At 45.4% G+C, this 23,086-nt stretch overlaps 2 protein-coding genes across 6 annotated transcripts in view; one reads left to right on the forward strand and one right to left on the reverse strand.

Annotated features, from left to right (window-relative positions):
* FAM13B (family with sequence similarity 13 member B) overlaps positions 1-23,086 on the reverse strand; it is a 172,424-nt gene that overhangs the window by 125,862 nt on the left and 23,476 nt on the right. The window contains exons 3-4 of one of the 3 annotated variants that reach the window (XM_063604235.1): positions 21,101-21,251; positions 8,243-8,349 (exon numbers count right to left, since the gene is read on the reverse strand). The gene's annotated coding sequence lies outside the window, so the exon portion shown is untranslated. Of the gene's footprint in view, positions 1-8,242; positions 8,350-19,411; positions 19,533-21,100; positions 21,633-23,086 lie in introns of those variants that run through there. The other 2 variants (XM_063604236.1, XM_034960556.2) reach the window with 2 other exon arrangements.
* Positions 8,356-21,102, forward strand: WNT8A (Wnt family member 8A). 3 transcript variants are annotated; one of them, XM_008954608.5, is made up of 6 exons: positions 8,356-12,899; positions 13,114-13,252; positions 16,416-16,541; positions 17,542-17,684; positions 19,143-19,622; positions 20,039-21,102. In XM_008954608.5, exons 1-6 carry the CDS (start codon positions 12,744-12,746, stop codon positions 20,153-20,155), a joined length of 1,161 nt encoding a protein of 386 aa, XP_008952856.1. In that variant the 5' UTR covers positions 8,356-12,743; the 3' UTR covers positions 20,156-21,102. The 3 variants fall into 3 exon arrangements, with proteins under 3 accessions (XP_008952856.1, XP_008952855.1, XP_008952854.1); XM_008954607.5 differs by having other exon boundaries at positions 8,356-12,773; positions 12,866-12,899; positions 19,143-21,102; XM_008954606.5 differs by having other exon boundaries at positions 19,143-21,102.

Consider the following 23,086-nt stretch of genomic DNA (forward strand, 5'->3'; position numbering starts at 1 on the left):
GGAGAAGAATATTCAAATAATGCTTATTGAACATGTACTATATGCCAGGCCAGGCACTGTGTTGAGGGCTTTCCATTTGTTATTTATTTTATTTGAATTTATGTTTAAAATAATGTATTTAAAAATATATGCATAGAAAACAGAATGTGTGTTTGTGTATACATGTGTATATATATATAGAGAGAGAAAGGAAGTTACAAATAGTTATACAGCAAACATTCATGTTTTGAAACAAACTCAGGTCACAAAATAAAACATTGTCAGCACCTCAGAAGCTCCTGCCCCATTACAGTCCACACCTCCTTTTTAGAGGTAATCTGTATCCTGACTTTTAAATCACTTTTTCATTTTTCTTTATAATTTCACTATTGATATACTCATAAACATTCTACTGCTGAAACAGGAGACACCTTCCCTCCAGGGCCCTCCAGCCTTCATTCCAGGCTCCCTGCTGCTCTCAGGGCTGCTGCTCACACTTCCCTGTGGCCTTCCTGGCACATCCTCTGCTTTCTGGATCCCTTGCTCAATCACTTCTTGAGAAACAGGGCATGGAAAGTAAAAAGAAAAAGAAGTCAAAACTGCATCTCTGAAATGTCTTTATTGTATCCTCACATTGATTGATAGTTTGGCTCAGAATAGAATTCTAGGTTAGAAATCACTTTCCATGGGACTTTTGAAGGCATTTCTCTATTGCCTTTTAGCTTCCAATGGCACTTGTGAGAATTCTGATTTCATTCTTATTCCTGTCCGTTTGTGCATGCTCTGTTTATCCCCTCTGGATGTTTTCAGGATCAGTTCTTTCTTTCTGGTTCTGGAGTTTCAGAGTGATGACAGCTATGCTGCACTACCCATCCCCCTTTGGGAATATGGGACTTATTCCCCTAGCTTCTGTCAATGCTGCTGTAACCCGCAGCTGACAACCCTCTTTAGAGAATGCCTCGGCTGAAGAAAACTTCCAGAGCCAGCCTGCATCCAGCTACCAGCAGCATGCGGACATGAAGGCCCAGCTCCCTCACCTCAACTGGCAACAACTCTGAAGGGTCCTCCTTGCTCTAGAGCTCCCCCTGGGAGGCAGGCTGAGATCCCCCACTGGCCCTGCATCACAGCCCAACTTTTTCCTCTGCTCAGACCTGTTCCCATCCCCTTTCTTACACAGGTGATTTTCCCAAGAGAACTTTCTTATAAATGTCCTGCCTGCTACTCTCCAGCTTGAGTCTGCCTCCCGGAGAACCCAACCGGCAACTTACAACGTGCCTTGCTGGGGTCTTGTTTATATGCATCATGTGGACAACCACTAGGCTTCGTACTATTGCTAATGTTTACCTCCACTGTGAGTGTGGTGGCATTATGCGCATTTTATTAGATATAGAAACTGAGGCTATCAAAGACAATAACTGGCATAACAAGGTCACACAGTAAGTAGCTGAAATAGGATTTGAAACAAGATCTCTCTTACTACAAAACAAGTACAGTGTTCATCTCTGGAGTGGCAATGGGAGTTTTGGCCACACACTGAGTCCCAGGCTTGAGGAAGGGAAGAAGAGCAGACTGCAGAATAAGTAAAAACACAGTAGCCAAGGCCATAGCATGAACACAGTTCTCCACATTCTCTCAGTGTAAGCCAGTTTGTTCCCAGAGGAGGAAACTGCTGCTGCTGCTGCTGCTGCAATAGATTTGTCCCTTCAGATACCATGGCATCCACTCAAATGCAAGCTGAGTTTACTACATGAGAAGTTCTGACAAGTATTGGGACAGGAGCAACTGGGAAAAAAAAAAGAAAGAAAGAAAAGAAAGATACTCGCCGGACGTGGTGGTTCAGGCCTGTAATCCCAGCACTTTTAAGAGGATGAGAAGGGCGGATCATCTGAGGTCAGGAGATGGAGACCAGCCTGGCCAACATGGTGAAACCCTGTCTCTACTAAAAATACAAAAATTAGCCGGGCATAGTGGCATGTACCTGTAGTCCCAACTACTTGGGAGGCTGAAGCAGGAGAATCACTTGAACCTGGGAGGTGGCAGTTGCAGTGAGCCGAGACCGTACCATTGCACTACAGCCTGGGTGACAAAAGTGAAACTCTGTCTCAAAAAAAAAAAAAAGGAAAAAAAAAAGAAAGAAAAGAAAAAGAAAGATGAAGTATAGAAACAGAGGTTCTGTCTAGAGCTTTCCCCTTCTGACAAATATTTGATATTTAATTTTATTGCCAGCAAAGCTCATGGGATATTGGAAAGATTCCTTCTCTGTGGGCCTCCATTTTTCCTTTATAAAAATAAAAATGTTAGATAAATCCTATGGGCTTTAAAAACATCCATATCGCATTGAACCTCTATTCCCAAGCCACAAGCCACAGACTTTTTTTTTTTTTCTTTTTTTTTTGAGACAAGGTCTTGCTCTGTCGCCCAGGCTGGAGTGCAGTGGCATGATCTAGGTTGGCATGTGGCATGATCTAGGTTGCTCACTGCAACCTCTGCCTCCTGGGTTCAAACAATTCTCATGTCTCAGCCTCCCAAGGAGCTGGAATTACAGGCATGCACCACCACGCCCAGCTAATTTTTGTGTTTTTAGTAGAGATGGGGTTTCATCATGTTGACCAGGCTGGTTTCAAACTCCTGACCTCAAGTGATCTGCCCGCCTTGGCCTCCCAAAGTGCTAGGATTACAGTCATGAGCCACCACGCCTGGCCCAAAAACTTCTTATATGAGCAATTTAGAAGGGAGCAAAGACATCGCTTCTCGGCCTTTTGGCTAAGATCAAGTGTAGAAGGGAGCAAAGACCACCTGGTGACCATCAAACAGGCTATCTGGCGGCAAAACTCCTTATCTGGGGAATTTAGAGGTAATCAAACTTCCCTAGTATCTAAAGTCAACATCTGATTCTAGGCCTCTTTCAACTTTTATAAGTGATTAAAATTTCTATACATTTCCGGAATGCCATGCTGAGACTAATTTTACAACCCTAAGCTCCCACCTTAAGGTCCATAAATGCCCCTAAGGAAAATCCACCACGCATGCTCAGTCCTCTCGCTGAGGCGCCGCGCTACACCCTTTTGAGGCGTTCTTCCTTTCTATTTTTATTTATTTATTTATTTTTTTGAGACAGAGTCTTGCTCTTTCACCCAGGCTGGAGTGCAGCGGCGCGATCTCGGCTCACTGCAGGCTCTGCCCCCCGGGGTTCACGCCATTCTCCTGCCTCAGCCTCCCGCGTAGCTGTGACTACAGGCGCCCGCCACGTAACCCGGCTAATTTTTTTTTTTGTATTTTTAGTAGAGACGGGGTTTCACGGTGTTAGCCAGGATGGTCTCAATCTCCTGACCTCGTGATCCGCCCGTCTCAGCCTCCCAAAGTGCTGGGATTACAGGCGTGAGCCACCGCGCCCGGCCGGCGTTCTTCCTTTCTAATGAACTTTCCCTTTTCAAACCTATACTGTTATAGGTAAATTCTTAACCAACCCGCGAGTCGACCACTTCCGGTGCCAGAGCTCTGGAACCTCGCCTGGCAATCTGCATTTTACAGAGAAAGACAGACACACAGAAACGTTAAATCATACTAATGAAACAGAGCTGAGACGTGAAGCTAGGCAGTCTGGCTTCAAGATTCACTCTGGGAAAGTGCAATGGAACAACTTTCCAAATTTTTTGGTTTTCATAATCTTGCCAAAAGATGGAGACCTTATAAAGCTGTAAGAAAAATAAGTGTAAAATAAAAGTGGTCAAAAAAAAATGTGCATAATCATTCCATAGAAGAAGAAATATAAACAGATAATTAACATATAAAAAGGTGCCCCACCTCACTAATAATAAAAAATACAAGTTAAAATTAAATATTTTTCACCTATTGAGTTATAGACTAAAAGACCTAAAAGACCTCTCTGGCAAAACTAACTAACCCTGGAAAAAAGGCTTAAAGATACTGATGCTTAGGATTCCCCAGTGAACTGGCTAGGAGCCTATCTTATGCCTCTGGAGTGAAGCACGCTATTCAACAAGCCCCATCCAGATACAAAGAGCTTTTAGTCCCTCATTATTAAGCATGAATGGACAGCCAAGCATCACTAGACTTTTGAGAAAAGGCTCTAAGATTATAGATAAAAAGGAATTTGGAAGAAGAAATAAAACAGGAAACAAAAGTTTTAAAAATTGTATCCTTAGAGATTTAAGAGAAGATATTGCAATCATGAAATAAGAACATACTATGATAAAAAAGAAATATTCAGGCCGGGTATGGTGGTTCACACCTGTAATCCCAGTACTTTGGGAGGCCAAGGCAGGCAGATCACCTGAGGTCAGGAATTCGAGAGCAGCCTGGGCAACATGGTGAAACCCCATCTCTACTAAAAATACAAAAATTAGCCAGGTGTGGTGGTGCAGGCTGTAATCCCAGCTATTTGAGAGGCTGAGGCAGGAGAATCGCTTGAACCCACCAGGCGGAGGTTGCAGTGAACCAAGACTGCACCACCACATCCCAGCCTGGGCGACAGAGTGAGACTCCATCTCAAAAAAAGAAAAAAAAGAAAGGAATATTCAGAGAGTAAGGGAAAAGGCTTAGGTATTAAGTATTTGATACAGAAATTTTTAGAAATTCAGCATAATGGTGGGAAGATAAAATTGAGGCACTCTCCTAAACAATAGAACAAAAAAATGGAAAACAGGAAATAAAAGATAAGAAACTCTCCTAAACAATAGAACAAAAAAATGGAAAACAGGAAATAAAAGTTAAGAAAATGAGAAAATTAGTGCAGGAGGTCCAATATCCCCTCCCCCTTACACATCCAGAAATAATTGTAGAGAAAGAGAACATAGAAAATTAAGGCCAGGCATGGTGGCTCACGCCTGTAACCCCAGCACTTTGAGAGGCCAAGGCAGGTGGCTCACTTGAGGTCAGGAGTTCAAGAGCTGCCAGGCCAACATGGTGAAACCCCATCTCTACTAAAAATACAAAAAATTAGCTGAGCATGGTGGCGGGCTCCTGTAATCCCAGCTACTCAGGAGGCTGAGGCACAAGAATCGCTTGAACCCCAGAGGTGGAGGTTACAATGAGCCAAGATTGCGCCACTGCACTCCAGCCTGGGTGACAGAGCAAAACCCCATCTCAAATAATAATATAATATATTAATATGTATATAGCTTGGCACACTGGTGCATACATGTAGTCCTAGCTAGTCAGAAGGCTGAGGTGGGAAGATTGCTTGAGCCCAGGAGTTTGAAGCCAGCCTGAGCAACATAGCAAGACCCCATCTTTAAAAAGAAAAAAAATTATATATGTATATATAAACATTTATATATGCAGAGAAAAAAAATCCACACTAAACTGTTCATAATTATTACTTACAGGGAGTTGGATGTCAGAGACTCCTATTTCTTACATTACATATTTCCATGTTTTATTTAATTTTTTTGGTAACAAGCATGAATTACATTTTTTTTTTCTCGAGACGGAGTCTTGCTCCATCACTCAGGCTGGAGTGCAATGGTGTGATCTCGACTCACTGCAACCTCTGCCTCCTCAGTTCAAGCAATTCTCCTGCCTCAGCCTCCTGAGTAGCTGGGATTACAGGTGCGCACCACCACACCTGGCTAATTTTTTGTATTTTTAGTAGAGACGGGGTTTCACCATATTGGCCAGGCTGGTCTTGAACTCATGACCTCATGATCCTCCTGCCTCAGCCTCCCAAAGTGCTGGATTACAAGGGTGAGCCACCGTGCCTGGCCTATGCTTTTTTTAAAAGCGTATTTTTTGTGTGTGCACATTCAAATATGTGTTGCTTGGTTGATTGATAACTTTTTCAATTATATCTTACATCCATAAGCATAGTGCAAGTTTTTCAAAGACAAAGATCCCTTTACAAGGTTTATAGCTCAGTGCCAATCACTGGGCTGGCTATCCATTAGGCAGGTACTGGATAATGGCTAAAATTCCAGTACTGAACGCACATTATGGCAACAAAAGAGCCTGTTGTACTATTCACTGCCAGCAGATGGCAGGCCTTCATCAGAAGTCCCTTCTATGGCATTTCCTTATTTATCCCTTTCATCCTTCCAACCTTTCCAACGTTCCTTATTTCACTGTACTATTAAAAATAATTTAAACTTCTCTCTCTCTCAGACCAGAATGAGAGCTTCTACAGGATGAAAATATCTCCTAATTCATCTTGGACTCATAAGTATTGAGTACTGGCCTGAACCGAGTAGGTAAATATTTTTGGAATGAATAAATGCATATTTCTCTGAAAACTAGTAAAATCCTACAACCAGCTCCAAACCTTCTTCTTTGACAATTAATCAAGAAACATTAATTGATAACTTCTGTGTCCTATCCAGAGATGGATAGGACAGAGATGGAGGTTTAAAACAATGAGGGAATAAAAAACAAGCGGTTTTAGCCAACTGAAACCTTGTATTGGGTGAGCCCCTCCAACTCTAACTCTTCCTAGGCTAATGGTGAAGATGAGGCCTCTGCCATTTGGGTACCTCAGTCTGATGGGAGAAACACGTCCCTATCCTTGGGCGATTGCTGTGTGGCTGGGATTGGCAGGGCCCAGCCTTAGGCAGCTCCCAGATTGATGAAGGAAACATACTTGGCAACACAAAACAGATCTAGTCATGGCTTTCAGACTGATCCCCCCTAATATGCCTCTGTCCTCACAGGCCCATGCATCCAACAGACCACCAACTGATGCCATTTTCACACAGGAGGACCTCATTTCCCTCCCCACACCTGGAACCCTGAATCTGAAAGGGAAAACAGAAGTATTCCACTTTTTTTCCCAGAGCATATTGTTGGGGAACTTGGCAAGTTACTGAGGCTAAATTGAAGGGGCCAAAGGGAGGGTCAGGAGCTCAAGCAGCTGTGGCATTTGGACTGGGAGTCAAGTATCCTCAGGGGGTGAGAAGCTTCCAGGGAGGAGGGGTGGAGACCAGGGGTAGAAAATCCCTAAACTCTGCTCCCTGTCACAGCTCAGAAGAATATGCATGGAGGCTCATTCTCCCCCGCCCCAATCCTTTATCTAATTAGCAGAGAAGTGTAAAAAGTCAGAAATCCTATCTCTTTGTCTTTTGGCATTCTCCAGTCACCTCCACCCCCTCTCTACTCCCTCTCAGCTCTTCTGCAACTTGCTCCTACAGTCTAATCAGCCCCTGTAGGCTCAGAGCCCTGCAAGGAGCCTGAGAAAGAAATGCTGAGGATCGAAGGATTTGGGAAGTTCAGTGAAAGTGCACTTTTAGAAAGAAACACTGGCCTAGGATGTATACCTTTGCTGTTGGGTGACCAGCTATCCTGGTTTGCTCAAAACCCTCCTGGCCTTAACATTGAAAGCCTTAAACTATAGGAGACCTCTCAGTCCTGGGCAAACCAGGATGCTGGAATCCAGGCTCTCTTGGCCCCAAAACACTGTGTAACCCTCAATAAGTTCTCTCTCTATGGGACTCAGTTGCCTCCTTGTCAAATGGGACTCTCTAGTTCAGACACTCTAAGGTTCCACGAACGGCCTCTGAATTTCCTGAAACTAGGCACAGCTAGGGTGACGTTGGTATATCCTTTATTGATAATAGTCCTCAATGCTTCCCTAGGACTCCTGGAATCTCATCATCATCCTGGAACATTAGAGGTGGAAGGGGTCTTCAGGATTACCTGGTAATACCTTTCCAGAAGTGTGAATGCTTATTCATCGTATCTATTTACGTGTTCTACCTGACATTATAGATAGATACATACCTTATCTCCTGTTACTAGACAGTAAGCTCCATGAAGGCGGGTAGTAAGAGGAAAAATTAAAGCCCTGCACATCACTGAAACAATTATTGGGTGTTAAATTCCACACTTTCCACTTTACCTCCCTGTGGCCTAGAGGGAGGACACTGGGCTCCAGCGGTGTGCTGAAGGCAGCTTATACCCACTCCTGAGAGCGACTGTTGCATTTTTAGGAATTTTGCAAACTGGTTGTTAAATAAAGCCAATATTCAAAATTAAATTATATAAACTTATAATTATATTAAAAACAAAGGTAACAAATACTCAAAATTCATCACTTCCTAATTAGTTTGCTAAATTTCACTATCATTTATGCTGAAGGCTATTTATACCCATTATATCTATATGACAGAAATATTATATAATGATATACTACATCTCTTCCCAAGTCTACATTGGCAGTTTGCAATTCACTATGCTCTAGTATTTATACCATGAAAATTAGCAAATATTACCAATCAGGCTCCTGCCACACCCAAGCCAGTTGTTAATCATTTACCAGCACACCAGGGCTTTAGAGATACTACTATTCAATCTATCTTGTCACAGGCTCATCTGTCCCCACCATCATCTTCTGTTCTAGTCTTCAGCTCTAGATTTCCATTCCTGCAAGAGAGAAACCAAGAGTTGGATCATTACTTAAAAGCTAATGAGACAATAGAGCTGGGATTAAGGAAAATGATACACAGGTTGACTAGAAATGATTTGTAGACTTGATGTGGAATGCCTCTCACTATTCTCTCCAGGAAACCTCTGCTGCAGTGAAAAATTTAGTCAGTCCAGCACAGGGGTCTTATGTAGATACACTCCAAAGGACTCTGAAGAAGGCATTGGTTATCCTCCAGGTATCCATCTTAAAGGCTCATCTAATCGTCAACTACAGGATTCAAAGATGTATAAGATAATTCTGGCCGGGCACAGTGGCTCACGTCTGTAATCCCAGCACTTTGGGAGGCCGAGGTGAGCAAATCCCTTGAAGCCAGGAGTTTGAGACCATCCTGTCCAACACGGTGAAACCCAGTCTCTTCTAAAAATGCAAAAATTAGCCAAGCGTGGAGGCGAGCACCTGTAATCCCAGCTACTTGGGTGGCTGAGGCATGAGAATGGCTTTGAACCCAGGAGGCAGAGGTTGTGGTGAGCTGAGATTGCACCACTGCACTCTAGCCTGGGTGACAGAGACTCCTTCTCAAAAAAAAAAAAAAAAACCACACACACAAACAAAAAAAGATAATTCCAACGCTCGCAACTGAAGAAGATAAGATTTCTGGCCTACAATCACCTCTGGGATTAATAAACTCTGTAAATCTTGTTTTTTTTTTTTTTTTTTTTTTTGGCTAATTTTTATATTTTTAGTAGAGATGAGGTTTTTCCATGTTGGTCAGGCTGGTCTCAAACTCCTAAACTCAGGTGATTTGCCTGCCTTGGCCTCCCAAAGTGCTGGGATTACAGGATTACAGGAGTGAGCCCTGGACTTTTTTTTTAGAGACAGGGTCTCATTCTGCCACCTAGGCTAGAGTACAGTGGCGCAATCATGGCTCACTGTAGCCTCAAAGTCCTGAGCTCAGGTGATCCTCCCCACTCAGCCTCCCAAAGGGCTGGGATTATAGATGTGAGCTACCATGCCCAGCCCAGCTGGGAAAGTCTTTAGTGGTCATTCAACCTTCAACATTTTCCTCACTCCCTCATTTTGGAGATGAAGAATCTAAGTCCAGACGGTGGTAAATAGCTTGCTCAAGGTCACACAACAAATTAGTGGCCAAAGCCCAGGGCTCCTGATACCTGGAGCAGAGGCCTCTCTATAAATTCTCACTTCCATTTAGAAAAACTATATGATCTTGCCGGGCGCAGTGGCTCATGCCTGTAATCCCAGCACTTTGGGAGGCCGAGACGGGTGGATCACGAGGTCAGGAGATCGAGACCATCCTGGCGAACACAGTGAAACCCCGTCTCTACTAAAAATTCAATACAGGCGGGCGCCTGTAGTCCCAGCTACTCGGGAGGCTGAGGCAGGAGAATGGCGTGAACAAGGGAGGCGGAGCTTGCAGTGAGCGGAGATCGCACCACTGCACCGCAGCCTGGGCGACAGAGCGAGACTCTGTCTCAAAAAAAAAAAAAAAAAAAGAAAAACTATATGATCTTTATAGAATCTGAGCAGGAGAGAGCACAGTTTGCATACAAAAAACTATCTTCCCCTCTGCTTCCTAGAAAAAAAAGAGTATTTTTTTGTAGAGTACCAATTAAATGCCAGGTGCAGCGGAGAACACAGAAGCATAAGACCCAGTCACTCACACACAGGAAGTGAAAGCGGAGTCACTCCTAAAACTCTTTGGAAGTGGCAGGGGACTTCCTCGGAGCTATCACTAACCCAGTTCTGACCCCATAGTGAATGCCATGGAAATCAACCCTGCTGTCTTAAGAAGTGAAAGTTAAATTAGATTCTTGATTGGGAAAAGTAAGAGACAGAGAAAAGGCCGCTGAGGCTAACTCAGTGGGCTTTTCTCACGTAACTCAAGTCTGGGACACCTATTTTCCCCAAGCAGAGAGGCCCACAAGCAATCAAGGGAAGAGCTTGCGGGGGGCTGGGAGGCAGAGCTTTAGTCCATTAGGACTTTTTTCCTTATCCTTCTGAAGAAATGAAACAAAAAACTACATACAAAATAAGAGCCCAAATTTCCTCCTAGGTTTAGCATATCTAAAATTGCTCCAAATTGCTATAAAAATTTCTAAACACTTCTATTTTTGTAATTATCTTATGTCAGAAGGACAACAGTCAGTTTGCAGACCGACGCCAAGCCTGGCCCATACTTGGAGTATGCCCTAAAGACACCTGGGGACTCTTTGGCCCCTGGAACTCCTTTGGTGGAGGGATCTCTGAGCTCCACTTCCCACCCAAACCAGGTCCAAAGTTCTGGGAAGTGATCTGGATGTTGTAATGGTCACAGGATGGAGTCAGAACTGTGACTTTCCATCTATGCTTTCCTCTGAACTTCTCTAGACTTCCTTCTCCAGCCTTAGGAAAGAGCTTCAGCAACCAAGAAGGACTTTCCCACCTTTTATTCTAGTCCCCAACCATACCTAATGGTGCCCACTAGGGGTCACAGGGTCTTTCATTTGTTCATCCAGGTGCCTTCTTAAGCACTAAAAACCGAAAGTGAACCTAAAAGACATTCCTGGCTGGGTGCGGTGGCTCATGCCTGTAATCCCAGCACTTCAGGAGGCCAAAGGCGTGCGGATCACCTGATATCAGGAGTTTGAGACCAGCCTGGCCAACATAGGGAAACCCTGTCTCTACTAAAAGTACAAAATTAGCTGGACATGGTGGCACATGCCTGTAATCTCAGCTACTGGGGAGGCTGAGGCAGGAGAATCACTTGAACACAGAGGTGGAGGTTGCAGTAAGTTGAGATGGCACACTTGCACTCCAGCCCAGGTGACAAGAGTGAAACTCTGCCTCAAAAAATAAAATAAAATAAGGCTGGGTATGGTGGCTCACGCCTGTAATCCCAGCACTTTGGGAGGCCGAGGCAGGTGGATCACGAGATTAAGAGATCAAGACCATCCCGGCCAACATGGTGAAACCCGTCTCTACTAAAAATATAAAAATTAGCTGGGCATGGTGGTGCACACCTGTAATCCCAGCTACTCCGGAGGCTGAGGCAGGAGAATTGCTCGATCCCAGGAAGTGGAGGTTGCAGTGAGCCGAGATCATGCCACTGCACTCCAGCCTGGCGACAGAGTGAGACTCCGTCTCAAAATAAATAAATAAATAAATAAATAAATAAATAAATAAATAAATAAAATAAAAGACAGATTCCCACCTAAGGAGCTGAAGTCCTAGTAACAAAGTAGTATCAGAAAGAAAGGCATCAGGGCCACGCGCAGTGGCTCATGCCTATAATCCCAGCATTTTGGGAGGCCAAGGTGGGCAGATCACTTGAGCCCAGGAGTTCAAGACCAGGCTGGCCAACTGGCGAAACCCCTTCTCTACTAAAAATACAAAATTTAGCTGGGTGTGGTGGCTGGCACCTGTAGTCTCAGATACTTGGGAGGCTGAGGTGGGAGAATCGCTTGAACCCAGGAGGCAGAGGTTGCAGTGAGCTGAGATTGCACCACTGCACTCCAGCCTGGGCGACAGAGTGAGAGACTCTGTCTCAAAAAAAAAAAAAAAAAAAAGAAAGGCATCGGTCTTCCCAAATATAACCCTGGGTGGCCCTAAGGTTGGTTCTCAGATATATAAAAAATCAACTAACTGGAGTTGTAACCCTCAGATATAAAAGGATAGATTTGCTAGGAATTAAGGAAATTTCCCAGCAGTTGCTAGAATGTGGTGGAAGGGACTGTTGCAGAGATGGACTCTGAAGTGTTCCTGCTCCATAGTCCCACAGCTCCATCACCTCACAGCCTTGAAGGAAGTGGTAGGGATGGCGCACTCACTGGTTTAGGTAAATGAGTAGGAAGCAGCCCCAGATGGAGTTGCTTTATGATTATTAACACCTTGGGGAGGATGGCAGGACAGAGAGTGGGCTCTCACTGACAGATGAGGACACTGTAGCTCCAAGAATAGGTGACCTGCCTTCAGGGTTAAGGACCCAGCCTGCTCTGGCCTACATGATTCTGAGAAATGGGCCAAAGAAGCAGGAAGAGACAAAATTGACATACAGAAGAAAGAAATCTCAAGTATAGGAGAAAAGCAGCCTCCTTCTCAGTCTGGGAGGGAAGAAGGGCTGGAGGGGCTGGGCAGGGCGGGGCTTTTGGCGAAAACTGAGTCCCTCCTCCCAGATCCCCCACTGGGCCGGTGGCTCCTGCAGCCCTGCCAGTTAGGAACAAATGAGAAGAGCTGCTGATTTCCTCCCTTGGACATTCAGAATTTTCTCACATAAATACTGAGGAAGACCCTGCCCTCTCCTCACTTCTCTGGACTTGGCCCTGAGCTGGACCTGGTCCACTGGGGTAGGCAGGGTGATGGGGAACCTGTTTATGCTCTGGGCAGCTCTGGGCATATGCTGTGCTGCATTCAGTGCCTCTGCCTGGTAAGTCCTTTCCCAACCCTCACTCCTTGCCAAGGAGGCCCCCATTGTCTCATCCCCATTCACCTCTGCCTCACTTTTTCTCTTTTTGGTAGGTCAGTGAACAATTTCCTGATAACAGGTCCCAAGGTAGGATGATCTCCAGCTTCTGTTTTTACCCACTGAGGGCCCTAAGGGGACTCTTCTGGAGAAAAGAGGGGAGGGGACAGTGCCAGAGCCCCTCACCCAGAGGAACCCATGGTTGATTCTTAATGGAGAGCTGGCCCATCTGAGTCCTGCCTGCTCCCCCAACCACAGATGACCCATACCGGGCAGAAGCTCATAGCCCTTTTCCCTTTGCCAGGCCTATCTGACCTACACGACTAGCGTGGCCTTGGGTGCCCAGAGTGGCATCGAGGAGTGCAAGTTCCAGTTTGCTTGGGAACGCTGGAACTGCCCTGAAAATGCTCTTCAGCTCTCCACCCACAACAGGCTGAGAAGTGGTAAGTTTGTGTGGGACTCACCTGTACAAGGGGTATATATGTGAATGGAGGGGGGCTTGCAGTATGTGTATATGTGTGACATGTATTGCACAGTGAAATAAAAATGCTGCCAGTGACCTGCTGACCTGCCATTTCCTTGCTGTGTGGCCTTGAGTAAATTACCTCCCCTCTCTCAACCCCAGATTTGTCATTTGGGTCAGTAAGGCCAGTTCTGTTTAGTTCATCAGAAGTATCCTATGGGTTGAATGAAGTGGGTATGAGGTGTCTCTATGTATGAGATAAATGTAGGAAATTACTCTTTTTTTTTTTCTTTTTTTGAGACGGAGTCTCACTCTGTTGCCCAGGCTGGAGTGCAATGGCACGATCTCGGCTTACCGCAACTTCCGCCTCCGGAGTTCAAGTGATTCTCCTGCCTCAGCCTCCCGAGTAGCTGGGATTACAGGCATGCAACATGCCTGGCTAATTTTTTGTATTTTTAGTAGAGATGGGGTTTCACCATGTTGGCCAGGCTGGTCTCAAACTCCTGACCTCAGGTGATCCACCCACCTCAGCCTCCAAAAGTGCTGGGATTACAGGCATGAGCCACCGTGCCCAGCGGAAATTACTCTATTTTTTAAATGCATGCCTATATTTGTGCGTTTGTACACACTGATCTTGCACTGAGTTGCATGAAATATAAATGGGGAAAGGGCTGTGTGTTTGCAGCTCCTGAGGAAGTTTCACATGGCTAACTGCCATAAAATCTCAACAACAGAAAAGCTGAGATGTCACATTGAGTTGTGCCTCAGGTGGGGTGTGTGTCTATGTGTGTGTATGGGTGTGCACGTGCACCCATTTGTAACTGTGTGCCGTAGTTTGCATGTCATTTTTGAAGATAACATTCACCTGAGAATAGTTAGGGGAACGAGAGTAAAGAAGACAGAGAAAGTGGCTAAGCATGTGTTGGAACCATGCCTATAATCCCAGCACTTTGGAAGGCTAAGGCAGGAGGATCGCTTGAGTTCAAGAGTTCGAGACCAGCCTGGGCAACATAGCAAGACCTCGTCTCTACTAAAAATAAAAGTAAAAATATTAGCCGGCATGGTAGCATGTGCCTGTAGTCCCAGAGACCTGGAAGGCTGAGTTGGGAGGATTTCTGGAACCCAGGAGTTCAAGGATATAGTGAGCTATGATCACACCACTACACTCCTGCCTGGGTGACAGAGCAAGACCTTGTCTCAAAAAAAAAAAAAAAAAAAAAAAAGATGAGGTTCAAAAGAAATGTCTCCCCATGGGGTATACAGATAGAATAGGGAGTATGTAGAAATAAAATGTGACAATGTTTGTAAAGAGTTTAGTAAGATAAGAGTTCAGTAGGTGGCAGTCAGGATGATTATGATTATTACATGGCCCAAACTTCCCAGTCAGAAGCAGCAAAGGTCCTCCTCTCTCTCCTAGGCCAGCATCAAGCCCTGAGTCTCACTGCCTAAAGACTAGCAGCAGTGGCTAGTGGACAGAGGTCTAGGCTGGACTCTAAGAGGGCAAGGTCCCGATCCCAATACCACAATTGGAAAGTGGTCTTGTTCTCATCATTCTTTTTTTTTTTTTTTTTTTTTTTTGAGACAGGGTTTCACTTTTTTACCCAGGCTAGTTTGCAGTGGCGCAATCTTGGCTCAATGCAGCCTCTGCCTCCCAGGCTCAGGCAATTCTCCCACCTCAGCCTCCTGAGTAGCTGGGACTATAGGCATGCACCCCCATGCCCGGCTAATTTTTGTATTTTTTGTAGAGACAGGGTTTCGTCATGTTGCCCAGGCTGGTCTCGAACTCCTGAGCTCAAGCAATCCACCCAACTTAACCTCCCAAAGTGCTGGGATTACATTGGTCTCATCATTCTATCTCTGGTTTTTACTTTCCCCATTGGTTAACATAGGGATGTTCATTCCTGCCTGGATGAAGGAAGGAGGCTGAAAAAATATGCATTGTTCTTTCAAATAGAAGAGCATTGGCTGGATGCAGTGGCTCACACCTGTAATCCCAGCACTTTGGGAGGCTGAGACGGGAGGATTGCTTGCGCCCAGGAGTTCAAGTCCAGCCTGGGCAACATAGTGAGACCCTATTTCTAATACAATAATAATAGGCCAGGTGCGGTGGCTCATGCCTGTAATCCCAGCAATTTGGGAGGCCAAGGTAAGTGGATCACTTGAGCCCAGGAGTTCTAGACCACTCTGGCCAACATGGTGAAACCCCATATGTACTAAAGACCAAAAAAAAAATAGCCGGGTGTGGTAGCATGCACCTATAGTCCCAGCTACTCAGGAGGCTGAGGCACGAGAATTGCTTGAACCTGGAAGGCGGAGGTTACAGTGAGCCAAGATCGCGCTACTGCACTCCAGCCTGGACAACAGAGTGAGAGCCTATCTCAAAAAATAAAATAATAATTTTAAAAAAATAGGCCAGGCACAGTGGCTCACGCCTGTAATCCCAGCACTTTGGGAGGCCAGGCGGGTGGGTCACCTGAGATCAGGAGTTCAAGACCAGCCTGGCCAACATGGTGAAACCCCGTCTCTACTAAAAATACAAAAATTAGCTGGGGGTGGTGGCATGTACCTGCTACTCAGGAGGCTGAGGCAGGAAAATCACTTGAACCTGGGAGGCGGAGGTTGCAGAGAGCCGAGATCATGCCACTGCACCCCAGCCTGGGCAACAGAGTGAGACACTGTCTCAAAACAAAAACAAAAACAAAAAAATGACCAGCCACAGTGGTTCACGCCTGTAATCCCAGCACTTTGGGAGGCCAAGGAGGGCGGATCATGTGGTCAAGAGATCGAGACTATCCTGGTCAACAAGGTGAAACCCCATCTCTACTAGAAATACAAAAATTAGCTGGGCATGGTGGCACGCACCTGTAGTCCCAGCCAGCTACTCAGGAGGCTGGGGCAGGAGAATTGCTTGAACCTAGGAGGCAGAGGTTGCAGTGAGCCAAGATCATGCCACTGCACTCCAGCCTGGTGACACAGCGAGTCTCAAAAAAAAAAAAAAAACAAAAAAACAGAAAGAAAAGCATCCTCTTAAACCCAAAAAGGAAGTGGGGGATAAGGGAGATAAACAGTATTATTTTTCCAAAGCCTCTGCTTTGGGTAATCAGGGTCCAGGTTTCCAGTCAGTTCCCTCTCTCTCTCCAAAGCTACCAGAGAGACTTCCTTCATACATGCTATCAGCTCTGCTGGAGTCATGTACATCATCACCAAGAACTGTAGCATGGGTGACTTCGAAAACTGTGGCTGTGATGGGTCAAACAATGGAAAAACAGGTAAGTTGAGCTTTCTAATGGGGGTGGGAAGAGGTGAGGGGCTACAGAGCTGAGTGCAGACTAAAGTCTTCCAGAGAAAGGCTGAGGGACAGAGCTCCCTTAAACCTCAAGACTCCAGCAACTCCTTCAATTGTAGGATCTCCTAGCCTTACACTCTCAGAGTTGAGCCTGGGTCCATGAGTCTAGGCGTTAGCAAGTAGCTCTAAAAGCAACAAGGCAATTAGAAATGAGAAAGCCGAAGAGACTTAAAGCTAGCCCTGGTATTTCAGGCTTGGAATGGTTCATCCATAATCTAGAGCTACTCAGCAATTTACAGATTACCTAAGACACTTACTCAGATTTATCACTAATGAAGGAGGTAGTAGCCTTTACGAGATGATTGTAGAATAATGGTGCAGAATTCCAGAATGTTTGAGCTGCAGTGAACCTTTTTTTTTTTTTCTTTTGAGATGGAGTCTCGCTCTGTCAACTAGGCTGGAGTGCAGTGGCGCGATCTCAGCTCACTGCAAACTCCACCTCCCAGGTTCACGCCATTCTCCTGCCTCAGCCTCCCGAGTAGCTGGGACTACAGGTGCCCGCCACCACACTCAGCTAATTTTTTGTATTTTTAGTAGAGATGGGGTTTCACCGTGTTAGCCAGGATGGTCTTGATCTCCTGACCTCGTGATCCGCCTGCCTTGGCCTCCCAAAGTGCTGGGATTACAGGCGTGAGCCACCACGCCTGGCCAAGCTGCAGTGAACCTTTGAGAGCATCTAAGTTAGCCCCCAGTGTACCTACTTTTACTGTGGGTATAGAAGACTAATTGCTTATGGCTGGGAAGTGTCTGAAGCGTGGGTAGTTGGCTTTGGCAACAGGACTCCCACCCACCCCAAGCACCTCCATTTCCCTGTCTCACCTTCAGCCATAGCTTTACACTCTAGGGCTCTTGGGGGTGGTTTGGCGGGTGACTGGGACTGAGCATGGAGCTACATGGAGAACTTATTCTGTCCTTGTATATAGGAGGCCATGGTTGGATCTGGGGAGGCTGCAGCGACAATGTGGAATTTGGGGAAAGGATCTCCAAACTCTTTGTGGACAGTTTGGAGAAGGGGAAGGATGCCAGAGCCCTGATGAATCTTCACAACAACAGGGCCGGCAGACTGGTGGGTATAGGCATTGTGGCCAGTATTTCTACAGCTTCACATCTGCACGGCCCTTCGCAATTTACCAAGAGCTGTCTTATACGTTCTTTCCTCATACTACCCAGCCAGATTGAGATGGCTACCCGCATTCTCTGGATGACAAAACCAATTAAATCTGAGCCAAGTGGCTTGTCCAAGGCAACTAATAAGTGTCAGAGACAGGCAGTGAACTCAGATCTTCTCACTGAGTCCTCTTGTCATTGTATGTTCTGCTCTGCCCCTCCACACGCGGGCTTCTGAGAACACAGAACCGAGGCCTTGCTTCTATGACTTAAATTTTTATCACTTCAACTGCATGTTCTAGTAAATTAACAGGGCCTTGTTGTCCAGCCTTGTGTCCTAAAGTCTGTCTGGGCTGTGGGGAATTGGGATTGATCAAGGCTTCTCTGGAGTGTCAAACTCTCCCCCAAGACTTCTAGTGGGGTGGCAATCTCTGGAGTATTCTGAACACAAATCTGGAAACAAGTTGGATTTAGAGCCAAAAGCATAGAAATTTCCTGTGAACCTATACCTAGGTATCCTGGTTGCCCAGGGAAAGGGGGAAAGGGGTTTTTGGGCTTGGGGTTTTTTTGAGACAGGGTCTTACTCTGTCTCCCACGCTGAAGTGCAGTGGTGCCATCTCGGCTCACTGCAGCCTCCACCTCCCAGGCTGAAGCCATCCTCCCACCTCAGCCTCCTGAGAACCTGGGACTACAGGTGCTTGCCACTATGCCCAGCTAGTTTTTGTGGGTTTTGTAGAGATGAGGTTTCCCCATATTGCCCAGGCTGGTCTTGGCCTCCTGGGCTCAAGCGATCCTCTTGCCTCAGCCTCCCAACGTCTTGGAATTATAGGCATGAGCCACCACATCCAGCCAGGAAGAGGTTTTTTAAGCAAGTACAACCATGGGTAATTCATTGCCTTGGAGGTATAAGTGTTCAGACTCAAGGAGCTCCCTCCCCTCTCAGAGAAGACCCAGAGGACAAATCCAAACCCCCCAAAATACTCTCATGCCCAGCCTCAAGACAGTAACTGTGGCAATTATCATAGTTTCCTTTATAATTTACATAGTACTTCCTTGATTATTATTATATTCAATTCTTATTCCAGCTGGGCAGATAGAGAAAAGCTTGACAAGTGATAGAGTTGAGCCTGGAGCAGAAGTTTCTGGACTCTAGTAACCTTCTCAGCTCTTGCCTGGCTCTCCATCAGAATCACCCAGGGAAGCTTTAAAATCACCAGTACCAGCCCCTTCCCCACTGAATATCTTCATTGAGAAGATCTGAGGTAGGGTCGAGGAATAAATTTTTTTTGTGAGCTTTCCCAAATAATTCTGATGCTCCTTTAAAGTCAAGAAACACAGCTCTAAAACATTCCCTTTAATCACTAACCTTTGGTCTTCTCTACTCAGAGCCATTCTCTTTTGTGTTCTCTCTATGAAGGCAGTGAGAGCCACCATGAAAAGGACATGCAAATGTCATGGCATCTCTGGGAGCTGCAGCATACAGACATGCTGGCTGCAGCTGGCTGACTTCCGGGAGATGGGAGACTACCTAAAGGCCAAGTATGACCAGGCACTGAAAATTGAAATGGATAAGCGGCAGCTGAGAGCTGGGAACAGCGCCGAGGGCCACTGGGTGCCCGCTGAGGCCTTCCTTCCTAGCGCAGAGGCGGAACTGATCTTTTTAGAGGAATCACCAGATTACTGTACCTGCAATTCCAGCCTGGGCATCTATGGCACAGAGGGTCGTGAGTGCCTACAGAACAGCCACAACACATCCAGGTGGGAGCGACGTAGCTGTGGGCGCCTGTGCACTGAGTGTGGGCTGCAGGTGGAAGAGAGGAAAACTGAGGTCATAAGCAGCTGTAACTGCAAATTCCAGTGGTGCTGTACGGTCAAGTGTGACCAGTGTAGGCATGTGGTGAGCAAGTATTACTGCGCACGCTCCCCAGGCAGTGCCCAGTCCCTGGGTAAGGGCAGTGCCTGATAATACCCCACACAAGTTCACTTGATTAATTGCATCAGTGGAAGGCGACATAGCTTCTCTCTTAGAGAGAACAGATTGGAAAGCAATCGGAAAATTGCAGTTTTCGTCTGTAGTCCTCATGATATCTGCTATCAGTGGGGAAAATAGAGGCCCAAGATTCTACAGCATATTCCTGGCGGGGCTGAAATTGGAACCTGGGCCTCCTGACTTTGGCAGACCCCCATTTCATCTTTCCTGCAAACTACTTTCCCATCTTTGTGCCTGTACTTATGCAGCTTTCTACAGGGAGAGTTTGGTTTGGGGTCTATATCTAGAGGGACCTTCAAAGTATTTGTTCCTTTAAATTTCAGACCATGTCCAACCCAGCTGTGCTGCTGGGAATCAGGAGAATAGAAGCAAAAAATGAAAGAGTTCTGTTCAGACTTCTGAAGAGCAGCCTGTGGCTACAAATCTATGCTGATAAATGAGGTAAAGACCACATATCTGCCTACTGGAAAGTTTTAGAGTGTTGGATTTTCTTTCCCCCAAGTATGCACTTTTGAAAAGCTCTTCCTCCAGCCTGGACAACATAGGAAGACACCATCTCTACACAAAATTTAAAAATTAGCTAGGTGTGGTGGCACTTGCCTGTAGTCCTAGATACTTGGGAGGCTGAGGTGAGAGGATCACTGGAGCCCAGGAGCTCGAGACTACAGTGAGGTGTGATTGTGCCATTGCACTCCAGCCTGGGCAACAGAACTGAGACCCTGTCTAAAAAATAAATAAATAAATAAATAAATAATAAAGAGAAAAGAAAATAAATTCTTCCCACCCACGCCTGGGGAAACCAGCACCCAGTATAACCTGGGGGTTTTTGCAGCTCATAAACCGTCTCTGGAGCCATGGAAAGGGAATCATGGCAGTCAGTGGACAGGTGACTATGACCTACCCAGACAAGGTCCCACAAAAGCGATGCTCCTCAGAGAGCTGGGGACTCTTCTGTTGTTTTCCCAGATTGAGAACTCAACTGTATTTTGCCATAAATGCTTCTAAGATATATCCAGCTGGGACTTCTATTACTCCCTTTGGAAACCTTAAGATCAAAAAGGGAATAAGAAACCCTGCTTCTGTATCCCAATAATCCACCAGGATAAAGGAGAAACTAGAAATATGCAACTCCCTTGATTTCAGTGTTTGGCAGGTAACAAAAAATTGAGACCCAGACACTGGTCAACAGGAAAACAATACAGACTCCCAGAATTAGAAAGTGTTATTTTAATGCAACCTAGGTAACTTGGGGAGTAAGGAAGCCCTTTGAACTTGGGCCATATTCAAAGTGTGTTTGCCCTCTTAACTTGGGCATCCTGGGGTGTCTGTACACCAAGACCTGGGCCCCAGGGCAAGAGACAAAAAGAGTTGTGGATTCTACCTACCTGCATTTGCACTTCCACATCTTCCAATGGTAATCTTTGGAGGAGGGGTAGTTTCCCATAAGGAGAGCCCTGGGAGCTTAGCCGCTGGTTTCCTAAATCTGAATATCTCAGCCTTGGGAATCTCTGCTGTCTGCATAGGCTTGCACCCTGCCTGGAGGAGATATTTTGAATATGTTGAATAAAAAGCAAAAATGATCACCAAAAATGGGAAAAAAAACCCTAGCTTATTGTTTTAAATTAGAAAACAATGTAAGTGTTCAAAGTAGGATAAACAAGTAAATCATAACCTTACAGTAGACTATTAGCCACTAAAATATTCTTGAGAAATACTTAGTAATATGGAAAGCACGCATGATAGAATTAACTGAACAAAGTTGATTGCAAAATGGCATGTTCAGGATGATCCAATTTTGTTTTTGTGGCAATGTGCAAATATTTGCCACTATGTGATACCAAAATAGAGTGGTTTGTTTTCCTTTTGTGTTTTTCTGTATTTTTACGTTTGCCTACAATAAATATTTTTTGTCATCAGAAAGAATTAATGTGTTATTTGTTTTAATGCCAAAAAGGAATAACCAATCTTGTTTTTTAGTGAAAAGGAAGGTGAAATGTTCATGAAGGAAGCTGGCATCTCAAGAGAAACATTTAAAACTACCACAGATGTCAGAGAATAGATATAAGGACAGATACATAAAAGCGAAGCCTATGTCAAGGAAATGACAGATTTCCTCTCTGTCTCTCCTTCAGTGGAAAGTTAAAAAGCACACTGCAGTAGTGACAGAGAAAGAAAATGTGTGTGGTGTGTGCTGCTTGGTGGTCATGGAAGGAGGAATGGAAATAGGCAACCAAAAGAAGATTATTTCCCTGAGGCTCAGAGAAAAAGCAAAAATAAAATTATCTAGCACAGAGGTTAAACCCTCAATAAATACAGATGTCAAAGCGTCCCCCCCGAAACCCGAGTTGCGACCCTGTGCTAGAGAAATGAACACACTAGATTTCCCCCCCACCACTAGATTCCTAACTGAATCTCCATCCAAAGAACCCAGGCACCTGAGGCTTTGACATCTTCCCCAGGACCTTACTGACATACCCCAATAATCTTGGCAGGGATTTTCAGAAGCAAAACCATCCCTGCTGCCCTGTTCAAAAGGTCATTCCAGGAGAACAAGCCTTGTGTTTACTGCGGGCTTATATCAGAGGTTTTCACCAAGAAATCTCAGGGCAATGGGAATTCCTTGAAGTTTGTCTGCTGCCCCAAAAAACTCATAGTCTCCTAGTCTCTTCTCCTTCCAAGCCTTTCCCACCCTCATCCATCTTACCTTCAGAGCTATCAGTCACACTAACCAATCTTCCCACATGGACCCTGTGCCAGAAACAACAGGAATTTGGATTTCTCTATATCCATCGCCTTCCTGCCAAGGATTCATTCCAAGGCAACACAGCCTCATTCAGATTTGTCAGTTACAGCCCTATATCCCTTCCCTTTTGGTTCATCCTTAACAAGCTGGCTATCATTAAGGTAACAGAACAGTAAAACCCCTTTTCCATAGATTAAGGGCCCAAGACAGGCAGATTGGCCACGATCTGATGATGGATCTTGTAAACCTGCTGAAAAAGTGATCAATTCAATGAGGGAAACCTGTCCATGAGCCTATTCCCCTAGTTCAGTAAATCCAAGCACAGCATCACGTCACCTGGACAATGGAATTCTGTATTTGCTCAGTCTAGATTAAAAGGAAAATATGCTTTTGGGAGGCCGAGGCGGGAGAATCACTTGAGGCCAGGAAGTTTGAGACCAGCCTGGGTAACACGGCGAGACTCGATCTCTACAACAACAACAAAAAAAAAAAAAAAAAAGAGGAAAGAAAGAAAAAGAGGCCAAGTGTGGTGGCTCACACCTGTAATCCCAACACTTTGGGAGGCTGAGGCAGGCAGATCACTTGAGTCCAGGAGTTAGAGACCAGCCTGGGCAACATGGCAAAACCC

The sequence above is a fragment of the Pan paniscus genome, chromosome 4, assembly GCF_029289425.2.
Source record: "Pan paniscus chromosome 4, NHGRI_mPanPan1-v2.0_pri, whole genome shotgun sequence".
NCBI classification, from domain to species: Eukaryota; Metazoa; Chordata; class Mammalia; order Primates; family Hominidae; genus Pan; species Pan paniscus.

Coding starts and splice junctions, on each gene's coding strand:
- WNT8A (XM_008954608.5), top strand. CDS start 12,744: ATGCTGTGCTGCATTCAGTGCCTCTGCCTGGTAAGTCCTTTCCCAACC. Junction 12,900..13,113: donor TCCTGATAACAGGTCCCAAG/GTAGGATGATCT, acceptor TCCCTTTGCCAG/GCCTATCTGACCTACACGAC. Junction 17,685..19,142: donor ACAACAGGGCCGGCAGACTG/GTGGGTATAGGC, acceptor CTCTCTATGAAG/GCAGTGAGAGCCACCATGAA.